Below are 22,334 nucleotides of genomic sequence, written 5' to 3'. Positions count from 1 at the left end.
TTCAGTCTCTATTTGTGTCATTTTTGTAGTGAGAATGGAAGTGTTTAGATGAGTAACGTTGACTTAAATTTACAACCATCACTCTTTTATTACTTAATACAGGGGTGTCAGACTAATTTTGGTTCTCCGGCCACATTTTTGGCCAAATAAGTTTATTCAATTACTGCTATTAACAGCGGTCGACGGCCAATCCATTTTGACTCAGAGGGGCAAATAAACATTTGTTCAATGGCACCGGAAGATGAGCATTCACAGCCAGTCCTTTGAGTATAAGTAAATTGGACGTCTGTTGCTGTCAATGACAGGCAATGAGTTAATTTTGTGTCACTTCCTTGTTATTTTAAGATACCTATAGGCTTCTTCATTAAAATTTTGGATCATTTCCTGTTGTTTTTTTGTGCATTTCCAGGCTTCTTCCTGTTGATTTTGTGGCATTTCCAGGTTACTTCCTGTTAATTTGATGTCACTTCCTGTTGGCTTTGGGCATTTTTGGGTCATGTTGGCAGCAACTGACGGTGCTAGATGTCCAATCCATTTTGACTGAGTGAATTAACTAATGGAACTGCAGACACGATAGAAAGCCAAGTTCAAGTGCATGCATTTGATCACAGTAAATATGTTTTTATGGCGCTGATGTCAAAATAAAAACATGTATGTGCATCTCGTTGTACATTTTGAACGAGCTTCGATGTGTTAGTCCAGCAGAACAACCCCGCGGACTGGAATGGACCACCTGGCGGGCCGCAAGCCATATGTTTGACACCTCTGACTTAATTAAACGTTGGCTTTTTCTTCTTAACATTCTATTCTCTGTTCATGAAGAGAATTGTTAGGTTCTCACCATCGACCTAAGAAGTGCTATTGAAAATATAGGGACGCACAGATACAGATTGGACAGATCACACTCAAAATTAGAAAATAAATAAAAAAAAAAAACAACAACTGAAAAGCTCCAAAAGTACAAAGCTGGTGCTCATACAGATGACACCTAAATGTGATAAAATGCTGTTATTTTCAGCATGCGCCGCTTTAAGAACGATGCCCCATAATTCTACTTTGCATAACTGATGACGAACTTTATGAGTTGCAGTTAGCCTCGTAGCGTAAGAGCAAGACCTCTGAGTCATGGTGCAGGTCCATCTTGACAACCTCAAGTCATCCAACCAGCTTTCAGCCTTCTGAGGTCCGAACCAATCAGGAGAAAGAGGCGGGAGCTGCAGATGTCCATCATAGGAAGCGACTATCTAGTTGAATGGTAATCATAACAATAATAATGCATTGGATTTATACAGCACTATTCAGGACACTCAAAGACGCGTGCCAGTTAATTATTCTTTCATTCAACACTAGATGGTAGTAAGCCGCAGCTGCTCTGGGGCAGTCTGACAGAAGCGAGGCACCCAATTTGCGTCACCGGCTCTTCTGACCACTATCAACCACTCAATCTCAACCCACTTTCTACTTTACAATGACAACGAGCAAAGCAGTTAGTGCATAAGTCCATTTCCCAAGTTTTGTCAGAAATACACTCAGTTTCCTCATTAAAAGAGGAGCAAACAACATCACTAAAAGCTTTTTTTTTTTTTTTTTTTTTTTTTTTTTTGGGGAAACAAAGTTTTTGCTCTTTTCCGGCGCACATCAAACAGCATTCTGTGGCTTAATGTGGAGTGGTCAGTGATGAGTGTGACTAGAAGAGCTATCATCCATTTAGCAGTTGTATAATCTTTGAAGGTTCCTCCCATGAAAACAGTGTCAATTGGATCTTCAAATAAATAGACTTGTGTAATAGTTCTATGGTGATATATGGAACAGTCCAGAATGAACACCCATGAAGAAGTTTTCATGGATCAGTTACTACACCTAGAAGTCAACCCAAATTAATCACAATAACAAAACCAAAATATTAATTCTGTGCCATTTACGGGAGTAAACCTCAGAAACATTTCGGATGGCTGGCAGTAAATGATCACTGCCAGTCAGAGGCGGTCCTGACCTAAATGATGCCCTGGGCGAATAGACATTTTTCCGCCCTCTGAGAGGAACAGTTGAGCGGGTGGGGGTGGGGAGGTGCCTAGCTGAGAATCATTCACCTTCCGCTTGAGACGATTGGTTGAGCAGCGGCTGGGAGGGGGCATATAGCTAGGGATGGGACGCTACCCTTAAACTCACGATACTAATGTATGAACCTCGATATGCCAGGGTTACGATTACGGTTATTATGTCGTAATACAATATTAAAAAATGTTAAAAATAAATACAATGTAATTTAAACGAATTTATTTTTGTTTCAGTTGCACATAGGAAAACACACGGCCTATCAGTCATCTCACGTACCCCCCCCCGCCCCCCATTTCTTTCTTTAAAGCCGAACACTGTAGTAAAGCTATAATTTCTAAATAAAATTAAGAGCAAATTATCCCTATTGCACAATGTATTTTGTTCACATGGTAATACAAGCACATTCATATAATTTTCTTAAACAAATAGCCATAGAATTCTCAACACTGTTTCCTTATTGGGCTTTAAGATGACTTGCGACCGTCATTAAATGGACTACCATGAATTCATAGCTCCTCTTCTGTCACCTACTGTCAACAATGTTGCCGTCCAACATGGAGAAGGGTTCAGTACTCACCTTTCGCGCCCCCTGCTTTCAACGAGTAACCCTATCAAGCTTCGTCTTCCGCCTTCCGCACCCCCTGCTTTCAACAACCGTAACCCAAACTTAACTCTCAAAAGCCCTAATAACAAAAATAATAACCTTGATCCCCTTTTCTGCATCATGAGACACAGAAGGCACCAAAAAGGGGTGTGGATGGAGGGGTGCTGAAGGCAATGTGGAGCGTGGAAGGTGAGTACTCTGGGCCGCTGTAAGACCCATGTCAAAACGTGGCAGTACATTTGCACCCCCTGGTGCCCCGGGCAACCGCCCAGCCTGCCCATGCCAGGAACAGCCACTGCTGTCAGCTCAATCAGATTGGTAGAATTAAGAATGTACCTACTAGAATGTACGAAAAGCAGTGAATGTTTAAAAAACTCCAACACGTAAGGCATGTTGATTTATTTTCCCCTGCACCAGCGAGTGAAAAATGCAGACGTAGATAGTAGTAGCAAACACTCAAACATGAAAATAGGACTTTTACATTACAAACACAGCATCCAGTTGTCCTCCGCCGGCATGTACAGTACAACTGGCACTTGAAATGGCAAAGTGCTGTGCAAAAAGCAGAACAGGATTGTTTAGAACAAACACATGTGCCTCCTGACAGCTACACAGAGAGAACCTAGTAATCTAGAAAAGCAAAGAGACCAGACCAGTCAGACATGCACAACATGCAGCTGTTGTGTACATGCAGGACAGCTATGTTCGTCATAGGAGCAATACAGAAAACACAGTTTGATTATTTAAATGCTACATTTTTTAAAACATTCAAACGACTTTGACCCCTGCCCTCCCTTTTTATGTGTATTTTTACAACAAATTTCTGGCTCTGCAACACAGAAGAGCCATAGAGACGCGAGACAGTCAATTATTCACAGCATAACAACATAAGATCTTTCTCAATTAATGTGGAGTCACATTTACGACCCCAGGAAGTATTAATTAAAATAAAACAACAAACATTGACAAATGCGTCATAGCGTCACTGAAGCAAAGCTAAATTTCCAAGAGTGCAAACGTTTGCCGGCCTACTGCGTCACAATGTGGCAGGCTGTCCAAGTAAAAACATGGATTCAAAATGCACAATAAACGCACAAGCTTTGGGGATAGCAGATCTTATTACAACACAAGAGGGCGCAATTGGCATATCAGTGGTGGCACGAACATGCTTACCAGAACGGGAATCGGAGAGGGATCAACTTTTTTTTTTCTGATCGATAGTGGATTTACATGATTGATAATATATTTGACGGCCACGTTAAAAAAGAAAAATCTACTAATTATTTTCCAAAATTTCTCATTCTCATTGATAACAATCTTTTTCTCTTCCTTTCTCTCACACTATACTTATCCCTTCTATAAAAATACCAAATTATCTTTAAAGACCCTGTAAAGATTTCAAAATTTCTAAATTGTGGTGCCTTGAGATCGCATGCTTATAATTTCTCATGATCAAAACAAAATCACCTTCCGCTTTTGGCTTACCGATTGCCATTGACGGCAACAGACGCCTAAATAACTGGGATTATAGTGTCCCAGTCAAAATGAATTGCATTTCTGTTGATATCATAGGCAGTGAATGGGGTAAGAAGAAATGCAATTAATACATCGCCATCTTTACTATCACCACCAAACAGGTTAAAAAGAAATAAAGGAAAATAACACAATAAATCACAGTATTTCATGTTTTAAAAAAGCACACAGTGAAGAAAAAATTTAATTGAACACCCTGCTATTTTGCAAGTTCTCCCACTTAGAAATCATGGAGGGATCTGAAATTTTCATTGTAGGTGCATGTCCACTGTGAGCGAGATAATAAAAAAAGAAAAATCAAGAATTAGCAATGTATGCTTTTTTTTAAACAACGTATTTGTGTGATACAGCTAGAAATAGGTATTTGAACACCTGGGAAAACGGATGTTAATATTTGGTACAGTAGCCTTTGTTTGTAATTACAGAGGTCAAACGTTTCCTGTAGTTTTTCAACAGGTTTGCACACACTGCAGGAGGGATCTCGCCCCACCCATCAATCAGGTTTCTGGGCTGTAACCGAGAAACATGGAGTTCGAGCTCCTTCCAAAGGTTTTCTATTGGGTTTAGGTCTGGAGACTGGCTAAGCCATGCTAGAACCTTCTTGCAGAGCCACTCCTTGGTTTTCCTGGCTGTGCGCTTCGGGTCATTGTCATGTTGGAAGACCCATGCCGACCCACCTTCAATGCTCTGACTGAAGGAAGGAGATTGTTCCCCAAAATCTCACAATAAAGGGCCCCAGTCATCCTCTCTTTAATACAGTCCACTCGTCCTGTCCAGTGTTGTTAATCTTACATGAAAAAGTAATGACAGTTATAAATGACTTCTCCCAAAAAATAATTTTGTTAGTAACTCTATTACCTGAATGTAAGAGTAATTAGTTACTTGGCAAAGTAACCGGTGATAATTTTCATGGTTTTTTTCTCTACCCCCCCCCAAAAAAAAACAACAAAACAGGTGACACAATGTGAAGTTTAAAGGGTTCTTGGGACAATTGGCCCTAGCCCAATTCTTTACCCTAAACTTAACCAGACACAGGGGTATTGTGGATATTGCGATAACTAGAGAGTAACCTTTGCTATGGAAGTCATTTAATGTTGTGAATCAACCGTTAAAGTTGTTAAAATTGCTCCCGTTATTGCATTAGTTCCCTTCTGTCTACTTTCGACATGTGGAAGTTTTAAAACTTTCATCATTTAGAGATGGATTTAAGTCAAGATTTTGCCGATTTAGGAGCATCTTCAATAAAGCCACTTAGATTCTCTAGGAAGTTTCTCTACAACAGAGCCTTTCTGAGAGGTCAACAGCTTTAAGATGGCGGCTGTTTACTAACGCATCTAGTTCTTTATACATGTTGCTAATGCTGCCGTGTCTGCCATTTGCATCTAGTTCTATAATAAGTGATATCTTCAGTAGCATCATGTGGGCGTAGTTTGTAGGCTATCGGCTACAGTCAGATATTATTGGAGCGACCTAGCACCGCGTTTGCAACAGCGTCACAACTCCCTTGACTCCTCTCCACTCCTGCTCTGCTCTCTCGTCTCCATGAGTCCGTCTGACTTTTCTCCCGTCATTGAACCAATAGTAACGCATAGTAACGCACGCCTTTCCCGCCTCAGTAACGGTAACGGAGTTGCCAAGATGAGAAAAGTAATTAATTAGATTACTCACTACTGAAAAAAATAACGCCGTTATATTCTAACGCCGTTATTAACAACACTGGTCCTGTCCCATGCGTAGAAAAACACCCCCCAAGCATCATGCTACCACCGCCATGCTTCACAGTAGCGATGGTGCTCTTGAGCTAGTACTAGTCATTCTTTTTCCTCCAAACACGGTTGGTGGAATTATGACCAAAAAGTTCTATTGTACTCTAATCTGACCACAAAACTTGCTCCCATGACTCCTCTGCACCATCCGAATGGTTATAGACAAACTTAAGACGGGACTTGAAACGCGCTGGTTTAAACAGGGAAACATTCCGTGCCATGCATGATTTCAAACCATAACGTCTTAGTGTATTACCAACAGTAACTTTGGAAACAATGGTCCCAGGTCTTTTCAGATCATTGACCAACTCCTGTCGTGTAGTTCTGGGCTGATTCCTCACCTTTCTTAGGATCATTGAGACCCCATGAGGTGATATTTTACATGGGCATCCAGTCCGATTGAGATTGACAGTCATGTTTAGCTTCTTCCATTTTCTAATGATCGCTCCAATAGTGGACCTTTTTCACCAAGCTGCTTGGCAATTGCTTCGTAGCCCTTTCCAGCCTTTTGGAGGTGAACAATTTTGTCTGTGGTGTCTTAGGACAGCTCTTTGGTCTTGACCATGTTACAAGTTTGAGTATTACTGAGTGAATGGGGTGGACGGGTGTCTTTATGCTGCTGTCGACCTCAAACAAGTGCATCTGATTCATGATAATACATGGAGTGGAGGTGGACTTTTAATAGGCGGACTAACAGGTCTTTCAGGATCAGAATTATAGCTGATAGACAGGTGTTCAAATACTTATTTGCAGCTGTATCACATAAATAGTTAAAAAATCATGCATTGTGATTTCTGGACTTTTCTTTTTAGATTATTTCTCTCACAGTGGACATGCACCTGCAATGACAATTTCATAATTATCTTTATTTATTTATTTATTATTTTATAATAATCCATGATTTCTAAGTGGGAAAACTTGCAAAATAGCAGGGTGTTCAAATACTTATTTTTTTCACTGTAATTAAATACAATGTAATTGAATAGAATAAAGATTAAATGCTTGAATTCATTTTTTAAATATTGCTCTTTTTGTGCCTGCATCGGCCACCGGGTAGCAGTATTATCACATCATACAAAGGAGTGTAATCACTACTCTGAGGCCTCTGTGCCTCAACAGTCTGCAATATTTTTAGACCAGCTGGAGAGAGGGCTCAAGATCTAACTTGTTTAAATGTAGTTCTTCTTGGATGTGGACAATAACTAAAATTGCTACTCCTCCGTTATTCATGGTTGGATTAGAATGAAATTTGATAGGTTTTGTCTGGGGACGTATCGACATTGATCCTCAGAGCCCAGGTTTTAATTTTTTGTCTCAGGGCTGATTAATTAGATTAAACAATTGCAGAGTTGTTGTTGCCTGTAGGTTCCAAGATGGCCAGTAGAGGGCATGTGCGCTCATCAGGCGGCCATAGTTCATTTCAATTTGTTTTACATATACTGTATCATAAATTATTTGATATATTCTTATGAGTAATGTGATATAGTCTATATCTGTGTTAACCAAAATAGAACCCATTGCGTTACAGTATATATTCATTTATTTTTTTCGTGGCTAAAATGGCACTAGTGGTATACGTATTTGAATGTCAGTCGCAAGTTGCCTTTGAGTATCATCCATTATTCTGCGCAATTTTAAATTGTTAGTAAACCCATTCCTAGTTTCAATTCACAAGTCATTTTCACTTTACAGGGAATTTAAAGATGAGTGTTGCGATCCAGCCAGAAAAATGACTAATTCATTATTGAGAGGGATATACGTCCAATCCATAAGAACTGAGATAGCTGTCGGTGAAGGATCACTGTCAGCTCTCCCACTTCCAAGACTGGCCGTCTATCGCCGTGAATGGCAGCCAATGAGTTAAGGCATGCAAGCCTTAGTACTAAGTAGAAGGAGTCAGATGAACCTGAAGGCCATGTAGACATTTACACCCCAAGCTGAAATCATGCAAATTCAGGCGAAAGCATTTTTCAGTGGCACAAGGACGAGGCGCAACACAATACATACGCTGACACGGAAATGCTATCTGGCTGTCCCGCTCTCTCTGTATGCTACATTTCAATCGATCCACTCCCTCCACCGAGTGGTGCCGCTCCGAGGAACCGCGAGAGGAGGTAGCAGCACCTTATGCTCTTTCCTTAAAACCTTCAACCTCATTTATCTCACGCCATTCTTGAGGACCATCGGTCATTCTGTTCCCAGTCTGCAAAACATTTCCTGGGCTTCTTCTTCAGGCAGTTGCACGAGATCGCACGGTAGCGCAGACTTGGTCGGAGGGTCCTAGTTCATCAGGCTCCGGCTTGCCCAATGGGGGCCGCTAGCGATCAGGCAGGAAGCCTAGGTTCAATCTTCAGTGAGAGGTCGTAGAGGGTGTCTTCGTCCATGATCAGAGTCTTATCCAGGAGGTACTGTGTTACCTGCAAGCATTGTTGTTTTCATCAACGATGACGATAATGAAAACATCGTTATGGAGACTAAAACATAATGAGACGAATGACGGTTTTCATCTGACGGGACGACAAAGAGGCAAAAATGCGCCATGGTTTTCGTCATATGTTTACAGTTTGTGATATTTTCTTATTGCATATGTAGTTAGCCTGATTTTGATGGCCAAAATAGGGCGCGTTGATGAGCGTCAACCTGCCTGGCAACTTGGCGCGATCCATTATGGTCATATTCGATCATGTTTGGATGAAAATACAGCAATGGATTTGCAGCTCTCGGCCTGCCCGAGATGTAGTACATGCCAAAATGTGTCACACTGAGGAGGATTGTGGCATTCATTTAAGCTTAGGGATGTACCGATCCGATCGCGTGATGGGAAATCGGGCCGATCGCGCCATTTTTCAATGGATTGGAATCGGATTAAAGGATCGGGTTTTTAATAAAAAAAAAAATATATATATATATAATAAAAATTCTGCTTCGTGCTTGTACAGCCTCTTGCCCTCCCACCTGTTGCTTTTTCGTCACAAGTCCAGCTGGCATTTGGTAGTTAAAGTTAACGATGATTGACAGGTTTGTTGCTTTGATCTAGTGAGAGAAGGAACGGTAGCTCTACGATCAAAGGCAGAAAGGTGTTTGTCATCGTTTAGTATATCTTCATTGTCCAGAGGCTGTTCTCCGCAGTGTGAGCGTCAAAGCGTGAGTGAATTTGAGTGGACTCGCTCAATGAAGCATTTAACAAAGATGTTCTTCTACGTTATTCTTGTTCAACAATAATTCACATTATGACAGCGGCACAGTGAGACATCCACCTCACAGTTCTGTGATCGTGGGTCCAATCCCTGCTCCGGCCTTCCTATTTGGAGTTTCCATGTTCTTTCCGTACCTGTGTGGGTTTTCTCCGGGTTCCTGCCACATCTCAAAAAAACTTGCGTGGTATGCTGATTGAACACTCCAAATTATCAGCAGTTGTGAGTGTGTACCTGAATGGTTGTCCATATCTGCCCTGCGACTGGCAGGCCACCTGTTCAGGGTGTACCCCGCCTTCTGCCTAGACTAGTTAGCAGTGATAGTCTGCAGCACCCCTGTGACCCTCGTGAGGATTAGCGGTCAAATGAATGAATGTTATGGAGAGTGATTAAAAGTTAAAGGTGATGCAATGAAAAATGTGGGTGTACCTACGTTTTGTGCTGGTGCATCTTAAGAAAAAAGTTAGTCGCACCAGTGCAACCAAGGCAAAAACTAAGTGTGGAGCCATGGCAATATATATCGTGATGTCAATTTTTTCCAATATCGTTCAGGGTTAATTTATATATTTTTTAACTTTTTAAGGGCTAAAAAGTGACAAAATAATCCAGAAATACAATGACATTGCCAAAAGATACAAAAATATATAAAAATTTTATACTCCACAATACTCCCGGAAAAAACGGAAGAGGAAGTACTGTAAAAAGTACAGTACTGTAACACGTTTGGAACTTTTATTCAAATAAAACCAACTCGGTATCAACATATTCACAAAATTGGACTCGGATGCAAAAATATGCGATCTTAACATCCCTAATTGAGCATTGCATGAACACGTTGAATGAAATTTATTTAATGTTTTCAAGCACCACGAGAACCTCTAGCATGGCGGCTCCAGGCATTTCGCGCTCCTTTTACAGATGCCTGGAGCTCACCATTTTTGAGCATAACGACACGGAGGATCAGGGGGAAATCCAAGTCCTCAGGCAAAGGTAACTTTGGCATTTTAACCCAAAATGTGGCACTCTATATATGCTTTGGACGACAATTATTTTGTTAAGTTTGATCATTTTATGTAATTCTTCACAATGTTTTTTTTTTTTAAATCATGAGTAATATTAAAGGGTATGAAAACGCAAAGGGGGTGTGAGACATCAATAGAACCGTTATGTGCCAAGATAACAAATATTGATAAAGTTAACAAACAAATCAATTACATTAATGAGCAATTATCGAAAAAAGATCGAAAATGACGAACATTTCCGAAAGTGTTCCGGAAAAGCCGAATGGGGCGGGGACGTCACTGCAAGTGAATGAAAGTCTAGGCGGAGCCAGGTACCATTGTTTTTTATCGACGAGAGAGTAGCGTTCGGGTTTGTTTGACCAAAACATCACTAAAATGGTTCAAAACTGCTGTGCTATGTGGTGTACAAATAGCTATTTATTGGAATGTAGTATCCATGAGTTCCCGAAAGCGGAAAAAAAAAGCTGGACTACGCAGACAATGGGTAAAGTTCGTCCGTGCAAAGAGGGCTAATTTTCTAGACCCAGCGGAGCCTCCGGCACTGTGGTGTGCATTTTCTACCTGAAAGCTTCTCGAACTATGGACAAGTGAAATCGGGTTTTGCTAAAAGATTGCTGCTCAAAGCAGATGCGGTGCCCACCATACACGCGCAGCCACCTAACAGTCCCGAGATATCAAGAAAGAGGACGATGACTGGCAAACGAGGCGAAGGCTAAGCAAAGGAGGGGAGCAGCCAAGCTCGAAATGGCCAGAGTGAATACTCTTTTATAATTAAAAAATATCACGCATTGGATACAGGACTGGACACATGTATAAATTATCGCTCGTAAAATATATAGAACAAATCCTCTGATCCCATTCATATTTGTGTCTGTTGGCAGAGCGAAAAGCTATGATAGCGCAATAAATGATAATTATTCTATACATTACTTTATTTTGCGGTCACGGTGTATCAGCTTCACAAAAAGAAATGCAAAACAAATCATTCGGTGTTTCCCCACACGATCTGCTGACGATGTTTCATCAGTGTCACTGCTCCCCTCAATGACCGTTTCATTACGCTGCATTGGCGTTCGTTTGGGCTCAAATTGGTAACCTAAAACACCAATTAAAGCTTCGTAACTCTCCTCGTCACCATTAGATGAACATTCGTTATGTCCTTCTACGTCGGATTCGTCGCTGAAACTAGAAACGAAATTGTCCGCCATCATCGCCGCCATTCAATAATAAAGCACTGAGCCTTTTTCTTGTTGAAGAAACACCCCTCACTGTCAATTCTGAATTCTCTTTTATTGACAACGAGGGGTGTTTCTTCATGAGGGAACCTGGAATATGTGCAGGACGAACACAATGCAACAGCATAAACAGCTCAAAACATCCCTAATTCTCCCCTCACTAGAAGTAATTATATTGATGCAGACAGGCGCTGCCCTCCTAGTGGCCGGTGGCACTCTCTTCACTTGTAATGACGTCACGCACACAATTTGCCAGATCTCGGGCGCCGGTCGTTTTAGCTTGACAATCGATCCAAATTTCTCTCATTTTCTTGTGTGTAATTACACGAAGTGGCAATATATGAATACAAAAGGCATGAGTTTATGGATAAATGATGGAATATTAACATTTCCCCAGGGGTTGACATACCCTTTAAACTAATGATAACAAGTGATAACTTTAATTAAAGTATACATGTATATAGAAATGTAAAGTAAACAAATGAAGATATATAAAATAAAATCGGTGGTATAGATTGTACCAAAAAAATAAAATGGAAACTCCATGCAGGACCTGGGCTCTAACTATTATCTCAGAACTTTGAGTGGTCATGCTAATGACGTTTCCTTCGCGCGCTGTTTTATTTTAAGTGATTTGGGGATATTGGATGTTTAATTTATCTTTATAAGTGTAAAGTTGCCCAACTCTGGTTTCTCATGTTGCTTAAATTTGAATTATGTAAGCACATTGATCAACTCCAGTGCTAATTGGTGTATTTAAAACTTAAAATACATCATTATTTTGACATTGAAAAAAATTACAACAAAATGCGATTAATCGTGAGGTAAAAATGGACTGAATGTGATTACTCTTTTAATAGCTTGACAGCATTAGTATTAAAATTTGATAAACTAACGGAACAGAAAAAAAAAATTGATTTTTTTTTTTACCCCAAAAAAAGTGCGAGTTAACTCCAATTTAAATGTGAAAAATGCGATGAAAATTTTAATTGCTTGACAGCAATAACTGAGTATTCCTCAGCTAAAACTTGATATAAAATTTTTGAGTATTCATCGACGAAAGCTAGATGAAGACTAACACATTTTGAGATGACTATTATGACTAAGACGAATAAGTATTTCGTCCAAAGGACGAAGACTAAGGGCACTTTCACATTAGACCAAGAGGACCTGGCTCCAGTTGGAGAGCTACCTCGCAACAACACTTGCAAATGCCTTGTTGAAAAGGTTCCTTATTGACACTGCGCCATCCAAACTTTCCGAGTAGCATCACGTGGACGATAGACGAATTCATTGATTGGACACATTTGGAAAAAGGAAATACCTCCCTCCTTGGAGGAGATCATTCATTGATTGGACACATTTGGAAAAGGAAATACCTCCCTCCTTGGAGGAGATGGAGCTTTGAGCGTCACAGCTGCTGGTAGTAATGTAGCATAAGTGCACCCTGGTCCGCTTACATTCACAAGTGAAGCAGGATGCGCTTAAAGTGGACCGAAACCCACGATTTTTGAGCGGACCAGGGTTCGTTTGTTTGGACCAAACTAGAGTTTGAATGCGCGTTCACATTTACAAAACGAAGCCGACTATCTGAGAAAAAGGACTCTGGTCCGTTTAAAACAGACCAAACAGTGCTAGTGTGAAAGCACCTTAAGACGGATATTAAAAGGGCTGCCAAAAACAACAGTGCCTGCAAGGCAACAAAAATGAAGGGAATGGGATGGAAGAGGTCAAATGAGTTCCCACGGAAAGTCAAGGTACGGTATGATTATAATGATGATCACATACCTTAACTTGATGCTCTATCCTGTAGGGCGTCTGCTGGAACTGCCGGATCTCTCTGATAATGTGTGAAATCTAGAAAGAAACGAGTATCAGGCATCTGGATGTATAGGCAGCGTTTCACTTTTTGTACCATTCTCATTTTGGAAAAGTTGACAAGTCCTTCTTCAGTGAAGTTTGGCGTTCCCTCCTCAATGAAGGCCAAGTCCGTCAGATACATTCCCAAGTAGGGCACACACGGAGGGTTGCAACTGAGGCGACAAACAGGTAAGAGCAGCTGAACGAGACCAGGATCATGACTGAAATCTTGTACGGCGACGATCGATGAGGCTTACTTTTTTAAGGTCTCTCTCAGATTTTTAAACCTTCCCTCAGAGGACACGGTTTTCTGCAGTTTATCCATCAGTGCTCTAGTCTGTGCAGCAGTAGAACATGAAGTATGTTAGGAAATCAGTGGGCTTCATTGATGATCACAAGTCCACCAGGAGCAAATGGTAAACATTGTATGCAATTGCCTTTGTGCAGTTTCTCTGTTTTTCTAATCACATCCATTTTCCCCTGGGTGGAAGCCATTTCTAAAGAGAAACAAATCTTATTCCAATAATACCTGCAAAGGCTAATGTTTATTAAAGCCCAACAGTTTTCCACGGTAATTAAATGATTGCATCTTGCCAAAAGGTATTCAAAAATCAATTATAAAAACTCATTACCAATGAAATTGTGCAAAAAAAAAAAAAAAAATTGTAGCGGTTTGCCTCTGCATTAGGGTGTGACCATCAGTGTTGTTCATCTTAATTTAAAAAATTAATTACAGTTACAAATTACTTCATTTATTTACGTCATCGATGACGTCAACTATGTCAACTAGTTGGGACAGCTCTAATGTTTGTAGTAACGTATTGAATTGAACCCTCTAATTCAAAATAAAAACATAGGTCACCCTATATCACACCATTATTTTTTAAAATTTCACCTATATAAGAGTAATTGTATACAAACTAACTTTCAAACACTGTGAGAGAAAAGCGTTCTTCCTGTCGTACTGGACCGTGACTTGTGCATACCATCACACCCCTAATATATATATATATATATATATATATATATATATATATATATATATATATATATATATATATATTTTTTTTTTTTTTTTCCCCAATATGCAGGGGAGGCTTGAATCTCTTCCCTCTTCCATCTTTGCTATTGTTGTTTGGATTAAAAAAAAAAAAACCACTTGGTGATGATAATGCATACTGAACAGGAAAACAATCTATTATTTTCACTTAATTGTACCCATCTGAACGCCACGAACTGTATATAAAAAGTTTCCCGAGCGTTTAACATGACACTTGCCACGCTAAATGCTGGCGAGAACGCGAATGCTATGCTAACGCTCCGAACCATCTAGAATCGCGTTTGCAACCGCGTCACGACCCCCCCCCCCCCCCCGCTTTGCTCTCTCTGTGTCTGACATTTTTCATGTCATTCACCAATGTAGTAACGCATAGTAACGCACGCCTGTACATCCTCAGTAATGGTAACGGCGTTGCCAAGATGGAAAAATTAATTAGATTACTCACTGCTGACAAAAATAAGAACACTGGTGACAATACATCGAAATGGTGATACTTTGTATCCCAAAAGGTTATCGATGTGCTCCCGTCAAAAATTAATACAGTATATCGTTCTAAAAAGGTGTCACTGATTAAAAAATAAATAAAAAAAGGAACCAACAGGTTGCTGCCAAAATTTTCCACTACAATAGTGTCTAAGTTAACTAAGTTAACCATTGACGCCGCTAGCTGCCCAATTCATTTTGAATGGGATGGGGCAAATGAACATTTGTTCATTCGACCCATTCGGGAGCAAATGTTCATATGCCTCCCAGTCAAAATGGACTGAATATCTAGCGCAAACATTGGCACTGAAACCAAAGCATTCACAGCCAGTCTTCCCAGTTTAGGGAGCATTTACAGGTCACTTTTTGTTGATGTTGTTATAGTCCCAGTTCAATTGCTAGTTATTTTGGGATATTCTCTGGTAAATTCCTGTTCAGTGACCAAAAATAAAAAGGAAGTGACCCATTACTGACCCTATATCAACAGGAAGAGACCCAAAGTTAACAGTAAAGTACCTGAAATGCTGCAAAGTTAACTTATTGGCTGCCATTGACAGCCCATGCACGTCCAATCCGTTTGAAGAGGTGTTCAAACAGATTGGACGTTTACTGGTGATAAACTAATTGAAATTGACAGCAGACGGATGAAAAGAGCTCATTTTTCTATTTGTTGTATTGTAGAATATCGTGAAATGATTTCCCACCCCTACTCTGCATAGTATAAACCAATGATGCATCAAAAGGGATTCTGGCAGTAGCCTACGAGTCAGTGGAAAAAAGTAGTCGAGACTCGTTGACTTTATCGTGCGATGAGTCAGAATAGGAAATTGAGAGTCTCATTGGTCTCATTGTTGTGGGGCTTTGTTGGGAAAGTCACAAGGGAAATTAAATGTGTACTTGGGCGCTCCAGTGTCATGATTCTGGAGAGATTCTCACCATTCCACAGCTTGAACTGGAGGTAGAATCACCATCACACAGTGCAAATAATGAGTTCGAAACAGAATCAGTATCTTTCTATCCATTTACATTGGCTCTCGGGCACCAACTGAATGATAAATATCTTACATTTATGCCTATTAAAGTGATACCAGCTTATAGCCCCTTTCACACACTCCAAAACACCGGGAAAATCGCGGGATTTAACCGTGCAGCAGTTGCATATGGAGACAATTTCCTTAACACAGAGATTATGCAGACACTTCATGGGTCTCGTCTTAATATAATGTCCGGGACTCTCACTGTGAAGCGGCGTGTGTGATAGCTGGGGTTAAATTCCCGGGTCACAGCACGATGGCTGATGACGTAAATATCATCGGGAGCCGATCATCACTTCCTCCCTCTTCTCAGTAAGACGAAAAGCAGTATACAAACATCGCAATTATCAACATAGCAAGCTGGAAATAGCTAATGAAACTGAAAACATAACGAGATTTATTTGCTATGCGATCGTAGAGCAAAGGAAGAAAGTCTATTGTCCATCTTTGGAAATATGTGGTTTATTTTGTTGCTGATGTTAGGGTCTGCTACTGTGGAAAAGGGGGAAAAACACAATGGGTCAGTGACAGTAGGTCGACGAGGATCAACAAAATATGAACCTAAGCTATAGGCAGAGAGCAGATAAGACAACAAGACAAAGCCAGTGGGATACTTCCTTCCTAAGCCAGCGGGATTCTTCCTTCCATCCTTCTCTTGGATCGCCTGGGCTTAATACAGTCTTGATGAGCTTAAATTGGCTGCAGTTACGATGTCGGGAACGCTCCCTCCGGAACAAAAAACGATTTGACCAACATTCTGAGAGCCGATGCAGACCAAAATGACATAATGTCCAGGTTATAAAATCGCGCCAGCAGCCCTCCTTGCACAGAGAGCGCCAGTGGGCAACACCGGACAAGTCTGTGAAAGTGTCCAACCAGCGTCATTCTCGAGACATCTCTACATGCATGAAAGCAACAACGCAAGTAAATCCCGTGTCACTTTACACGGGAATTTCCCTGGATATGTGTGTGAAAAGGGCTACAGATGCAAGCAAAGCAATTGAAAAAAAGAATCATTTGTCTGAAAATATTTAAATAAGGTTTTTACTGGTGCACTTTTGGCGACGAGCTAGCAACCATAGCTTGTTGTTTTGGTTCCAATGTCATTGTCAACAATTCTTCATTGGAAAAACTTCATTTGTCACTTGGTCAAAGCAGTCTTCAGTAAAATGCCATGATCAACCCCAGGTGTATCAGTATAAATGTGTTTTTGTTTTTTTCGGAAAAAAAAAAAAAAAAAAAAAAAAAAAAAACTGGATTCGGATGGATTAAAAAGTTGGGATGTACGGTGTCACTCCCAGCTAAATGTCAACAAAAGAAACAAGTTTACAGACGTGTTCTCTTAAGGTAGGATTGAGTTAACGCCAGAGGCCTACTAGCGAGCTGTCCGCCTAAAATACTTCAGTAGAGGCAAGAAAATTCATAAAACTGTACATCAAAGTTGTAGTCCCTGTTATCAAATATTTTATCTTACTAGGATGTCATCGCTACAACATCTATAAGCCTATAAGTGTATGTTTAATTAGTTAAAGTTGGTTAAGCTCATGCCCTTGTTCAAAGTCTGCTCACTGCGCTAACATTAAAGTGTTGCTTCCTTTTTTATAGTAAATATAGCGTCCTAATAAGCACCTTGAACTTATTTTGTTTTTATTTTTCATGTAATATTTTGTGAAAGGACACCTTAGTATCCCAACCCTTTACTAGGCTCTAAGTGTCCCATAGCAAAAATTTGCTACACATCTGTTGCTTAATCTCATTTCGTGAGACGAATTTGATCATCTCAAATTTATCTCATTCTCTGCTTATTTGTTTCTGAGTTTATGCTCCTAGATGAGTCAAAATGAGCAAAGACATCATTGAGACAAAGGAGACTGATTTGAGAAAACCAGATTTCAGCAATATTTGAGAAGAGAAATTCTCTTAATTAAAAATGGAGTTATACTTGTACAGTACCTTTCAGGCACTCAAAGCGCTTTGATACTATATCCTCATCTACCTGCTGGTGACACAACAACAAGGGGTTCAGTGTCTTGCTCAAGGATACTTAGATGAATTCATCAGGACAGAGAGTTGAACTCACAACCTCTGGGAACGACTTCTCTACCAGTGATCACGTACGGGCTCAGATGCACTGTGCTCGCTGTGACGCGGCACATCAATGGAAAGCAACTTAGAAAGAGCGTGTAGCAACGATGAAGAAAATTTATTATATTTTGGTTCATTTACAAATTTATATATTTCTTTGATATTTAAAAAAAAAAAACTTCCAAATCGCAGACATGTTGCCTGTGAGCCAGTAGTTTTAGCGAGACATCGTCAGCCAGCGTGTTGCCTGTTTTGATTACATCGTCAAACAAGAGGACTAAGGTTCTTCACACTATTTTGTGGTAAACTTTTGGTCTTCGAAACCAAAAACCGATAATGCATTTGTTGTGGCCGATAGTTTTCGGCGCTGAGTTTTCGTTCACGTCTCTAATTTTCACATTGAACAAGTTGAACCAAATGAACCAGATACCAGTTATTTAATTATTTTACCAATCATAATATTTTGTCGGATTTTGGCATGAGATGATTTAAGATGTGACTGGACATGTCAGAGCAGACACTATTCTTTCTTACAATGAAAGAATCTTGAAAACCCAAAATGAGCAATTGCAGACTGGAAAGATCAAATTGAGAAATATTTGTGACTGGCACAATATAGGGTTGCTTGGCGAGATCAGTAAAAGAGGCAGCATTGAGGCAAGTTGAAGAAATAAAATACTTTGCTCATCCATATCTTTTACTGAGACAGTACTGAGATCGTGATTCCAAGTAAGGAGATAAAATTGAGACACATTTGAGATCGACACAAGTACTCATAGTTGTCTCTTGGTGAGATCTTGAAAGGAGACAACTGTGAGACTTTATTAAAAAGTCATGCCAGTAGAACTATTCTCAAGACCTTCTCATGTAATGCTCACTATGAGACAAATTTGAGAAAACAGAAAACCACTCTGGTCTCGATTATTGCTGATTCATTTCTCAGAGATTTAAATGAGACATAAACAAGATCTCATCTTCAATTTTGCTTTGCTATGGGGTTCCACCAGTACGCTTTTGCCTTGATAGCTTACTACCATTTTTTATATTTTAAATATAGCTATCTGCAGCATATTGTAAACCCACTAGCCTCAATCTGGAAAATGTCGCATTGGTATTGCACCAAAATAAACCACTTAAAACACTCCAGGATGTATCTCTGCCTGCAATTGCTGTGCCGTTAGAGTGGCGAAGCTTGTCGGAATAGCAACCGTAACTAAGGGGGGGTGGAGCTTTCCCGAGATGTCAATTGAGTAATTTACTCCCAGAGGTGACAGTGAGACTTTGAGGCCCCTTGAGCATATTTGCCACTTCTGTCAAAAGTTATGGAGGGTGACATCTGTTTACCTGTTTGCTGATTTTAGCCCACGTCTTTTTCAGGCGATAAATGGCACTGCGATTAAGCGCCGACGTGATCTCCAGCACACCGTTGTAGTTGTTGAGGCAGCGGCAGATGTCGGCTACAGCCACCCACTTCTCGATGGAGCTGGCTCTGGATCCCACGTCTGTGTGGGTCATGATCTGTGATGCCACCAGGTTACTCATCTAGGAACACAAGCAACAAAATTACAACTATGCCAGATCCCTTTTTGTTTTCGGACTTTTGGCCACCACTTGTATTTTAAATAAAGTATATGTGGATTTTTAAGGGTCAGAATAGCATTGTACTTACTTTCTGAAATGCAAATGACTCCTTAGGTCATTTTAATTAACGGCCTGTTAGAGGCACTACTTGTCTTGAAGGGTTAATGAGTGTAAAGTGGGTGTGAGTTGCGGGGTTTGTATACCTTTTCATGGCCAAATTTAAACACCTTTTAAGAACTTTCAAGGACAAACTTCCCGTTTTTTTTTTTAACCATTATCCCAATGTATTTTTTTTTAATGATGGTGCCTGCTCACAAGTACGCAAAAGTCTTCCAAAATGTTCTATGACCCTGGAGGCTCGGGAAATTTAGTTTGAAAAGTACAGAGTACGTCTTCTAGCAAAGTCTGAATGCATCCTATAGCAGACGTGCTGGCATAGAGATGTTACAGCCCAGGAAACCTTGATGAATGTGTTTTCTTGAAGTTTGGGACATTTGAAAAATGCCTCTCACACACTCATCAGTCTCATCTTCAATAACAGCAATTTGAATTTGGGTTTACAAGTAGCTGCTGATACATCAATAACAAACGATTAGCATGAATCAGTTAGCGTCCGCACATCATCAAAAACAATCACATAAACTTTTTCAACCACAATTGAAAACGCACAATAAAGAGCACAAAAGGGGTTATATACAGCCATAGCCTCTGAATTCTTCACAAGCAACAAATGTGCGCGGAGGCTGTCACCTCTGTCACTCAGCTGCTCTGTGTGTGCGTGTGTGGGGTGGGCGTGTCTTTACATGCGCTCGCTTCCTGTTCTATGATTCCTGCGCCAAAATAAAAGCATGCATCACAAAAAAAAAAGTCAACATTAAAAAATAAAAATACAAAAAAAATACAAAAAAAACCAGACGAGACACAGGCATCGTAAAGTCTAAATCGCTCAAGTCGGGTCTGTCATAACCCATGGACTACCTGTACTCAATAGCAGGGGTGTCAGACCGATTCCACAAAGGGCCGCAGTGGGTCCCGGTCTTTGTTCCAACAGATCCAGCACAGACAGTTGAACCAATGAGGTTTCTGCTAAAACAAGCAGCATCTGACTGCAATTAACTGACTACACTTGTAAGACACCAGATTGGTGAAAAGGTATTCATCTCGTTTGGTTTGGAATGATATTCAGCCCCCACTGCGGCCCTTTGAGGACCGTTTTGACACCACTGCTCTACTGGTACGAACCTGAGGCAAAATCACCAGCACATCGCGCAATTGAGTGATTACACAAAAACATTAGCTTTTGTTGCATTTCAATCAAATCTCTGTAAATATCTTACATTTACACCTCTCACCTCTTCACAACAGCAAACCAAATTCAGTAAAGTACCCCATGAGGTGACATTGGGACTTTAACGTCAGTGGCTTAAATGCATATCAGTTATTTCTTTACATTTTAGGAAATTTGGGTCATCTGGCTTATAGTCAAGTGTGCTGTATATTGCAGAAAACACGGTATTACTTTTATCTAATGTTTTGGTGTGTAAAAAGTTTTCAATTCTACTCACATCGTTGAAATGTTGACTTGTTTTCATAATGTATGGGGTCCTCTCTGTCTTGTCAAACTTCATCCAGCCTTGGCCCAGGAACTCTCTGAGAGACAGATGGTGAAGAGAACACAAAGGAATAGCACCAAAATATAGAGAATGATCGGTTCACGAAATATAGCAAAGCACATGAAGTATTATACACTGTACTACACGACCACTGACTCGTAAGGGATGCTCCTGAAGACGATGTGATCCAGCAGAGTGATCTGTTCGGCCAGCTCCATTGCAGACAATGACTCAAAACACTCCACCTTAGGACAGTCTGCCTGAACACACACACACAAACAATGGCTATGCTATTAACCCACAAACTAATGGCATAATTAAGAGACCTCCAATTAATTTTGACTTGAAGGGTTGGCAGATTGAACTTCTTTCATATTCTCTCTTATTCACTTTAATGTTGGCCTACGTCAAAGCAGCACCTTATGTATCTCATAAGAGGTTTGGCTATGACAAATAGTTTTTATATGAGAACCTATCAGCCATGACTTAATGAGGACAACCAAAGGTCTCATACTTGTGGGGCTTTGTTGGGAAAGTAGCAAGGGAAATTAAATGTGTACTTGGGTGCTCCAGTGTCACCATTTAAGTACATGAGGGATGCCCTTTTCATCAAAGAAGCAGCCCTCATAAAACAAGCGATTTCAAAACAAAATTAAGAATTCCTCAGTTCCAGCTTGGGGATGGAAAAACGAAGGGGTTTGCTATCAACAGTTACAAATTGGAGTGCAATTACATGAATGGAGAGTCTCACTGGATTTTTTTCTTACCATTTGCAATATATCTTCAATCCTCAGCTGGGCATCATCTTGCTCGTCTTGAGAGAGGGCACTAAATCAACCAAACAAACAGGTTGAAGTATTTCACTAAATGAATATTCATTCATTTATCTTCTGTTTCGCTTATCCTCACGATGGTCACGGGTGCGCTGAAGCCCATCCGGCTAACTTTAGCGGTTAGCGGTGTACACCCAATGGGAGAGGGGCGTAGTAACGAGTTATATTTACTCCATTACATTTACTTGAATAACTTTCATATACTAAGAGTAGTTTTACCACGCCATACTTTTTACTTTTACTTGAGTAGATTTGTGAAAAGGAAAAAATTACACTAGTCGTACCACATGTTTCATCTTTATTTTACACATTAGATTTGACTTTGTGTTTTCCAGCAGGGTGGCTCTACCAGTTTCATCGATCAGACGTTGCA

At 40.3% G+C, this 22,334-nt stretch overlaps 1 protein-coding gene across 2 annotated transcripts in view; it reads right to left on the bottom strand.

Moving 5' to 3' along the window:
• Positions 1 to 2,360: 2,360 nt before the first annotated feature.
• Positions 2,361 to 22,334, bottom strand: part of rasgrf2b (Ras protein-specific guanine nucleotide-releasing factor 2b) — a 103,238-nt gene continuing 83,264 nt past the window's right edge. For both annotated transcript variants that reach the window (XM_057831536.1, XM_057831537.1), the window contains 8 exons: positions 21,896 to 21,956; positions 21,285 to 21,388; positions 21,081 to 21,165; positions 19,279 to 19,476; positions 13,530 to 13,609; positions 13,328 to 13,445; positions 13,201 to 13,269; positions 2,361 to 8,378 (listed from right to left, as the gene is read on the bottom strand). In XM_057831536.1, the coding sequence (XP_057687519.1) occupies positions 8,286 to 8,378; positions 13,201 to 13,269; positions 13,328 to 13,445; positions 13,530 to 13,609; positions 19,279 to 19,476; positions 21,081 to 21,165; positions 21,285 to 21,388; positions 21,896 to 21,956 (808 nt within the window). In that variant the 3' untranslated portion in view covers positions 2,361 to 8,285. The remainder of the gene's footprint in view (positions 8,379 to 13,200; positions 13,270 to 13,327; positions 13,446 to 13,529; positions 13,610 to 19,278; positions 19,477 to 21,080; positions 21,166 to 21,284; positions 21,389 to 21,895; positions 21,957 to 22,334) is intronic.

This window comes from Corythoichthys intestinalis, chromosome 3 (genome assembly GCF_030265065.1).
Source record: "Corythoichthys intestinalis isolate RoL2023-P3 chromosome 3, ASM3026506v1, whole genome shotgun sequence".
Taxonomy (NCBI): Eukaryota; Metazoa; Chordata; class Actinopteri; order Syngnathiformes; family Syngnathidae; genus Corythoichthys; species Corythoichthys intestinalis.
The sequence above is the reverse complement of the archived record's forward strand: the minus strand, read 5'-3'. Positions and strand labels throughout refer to the sequence as shown.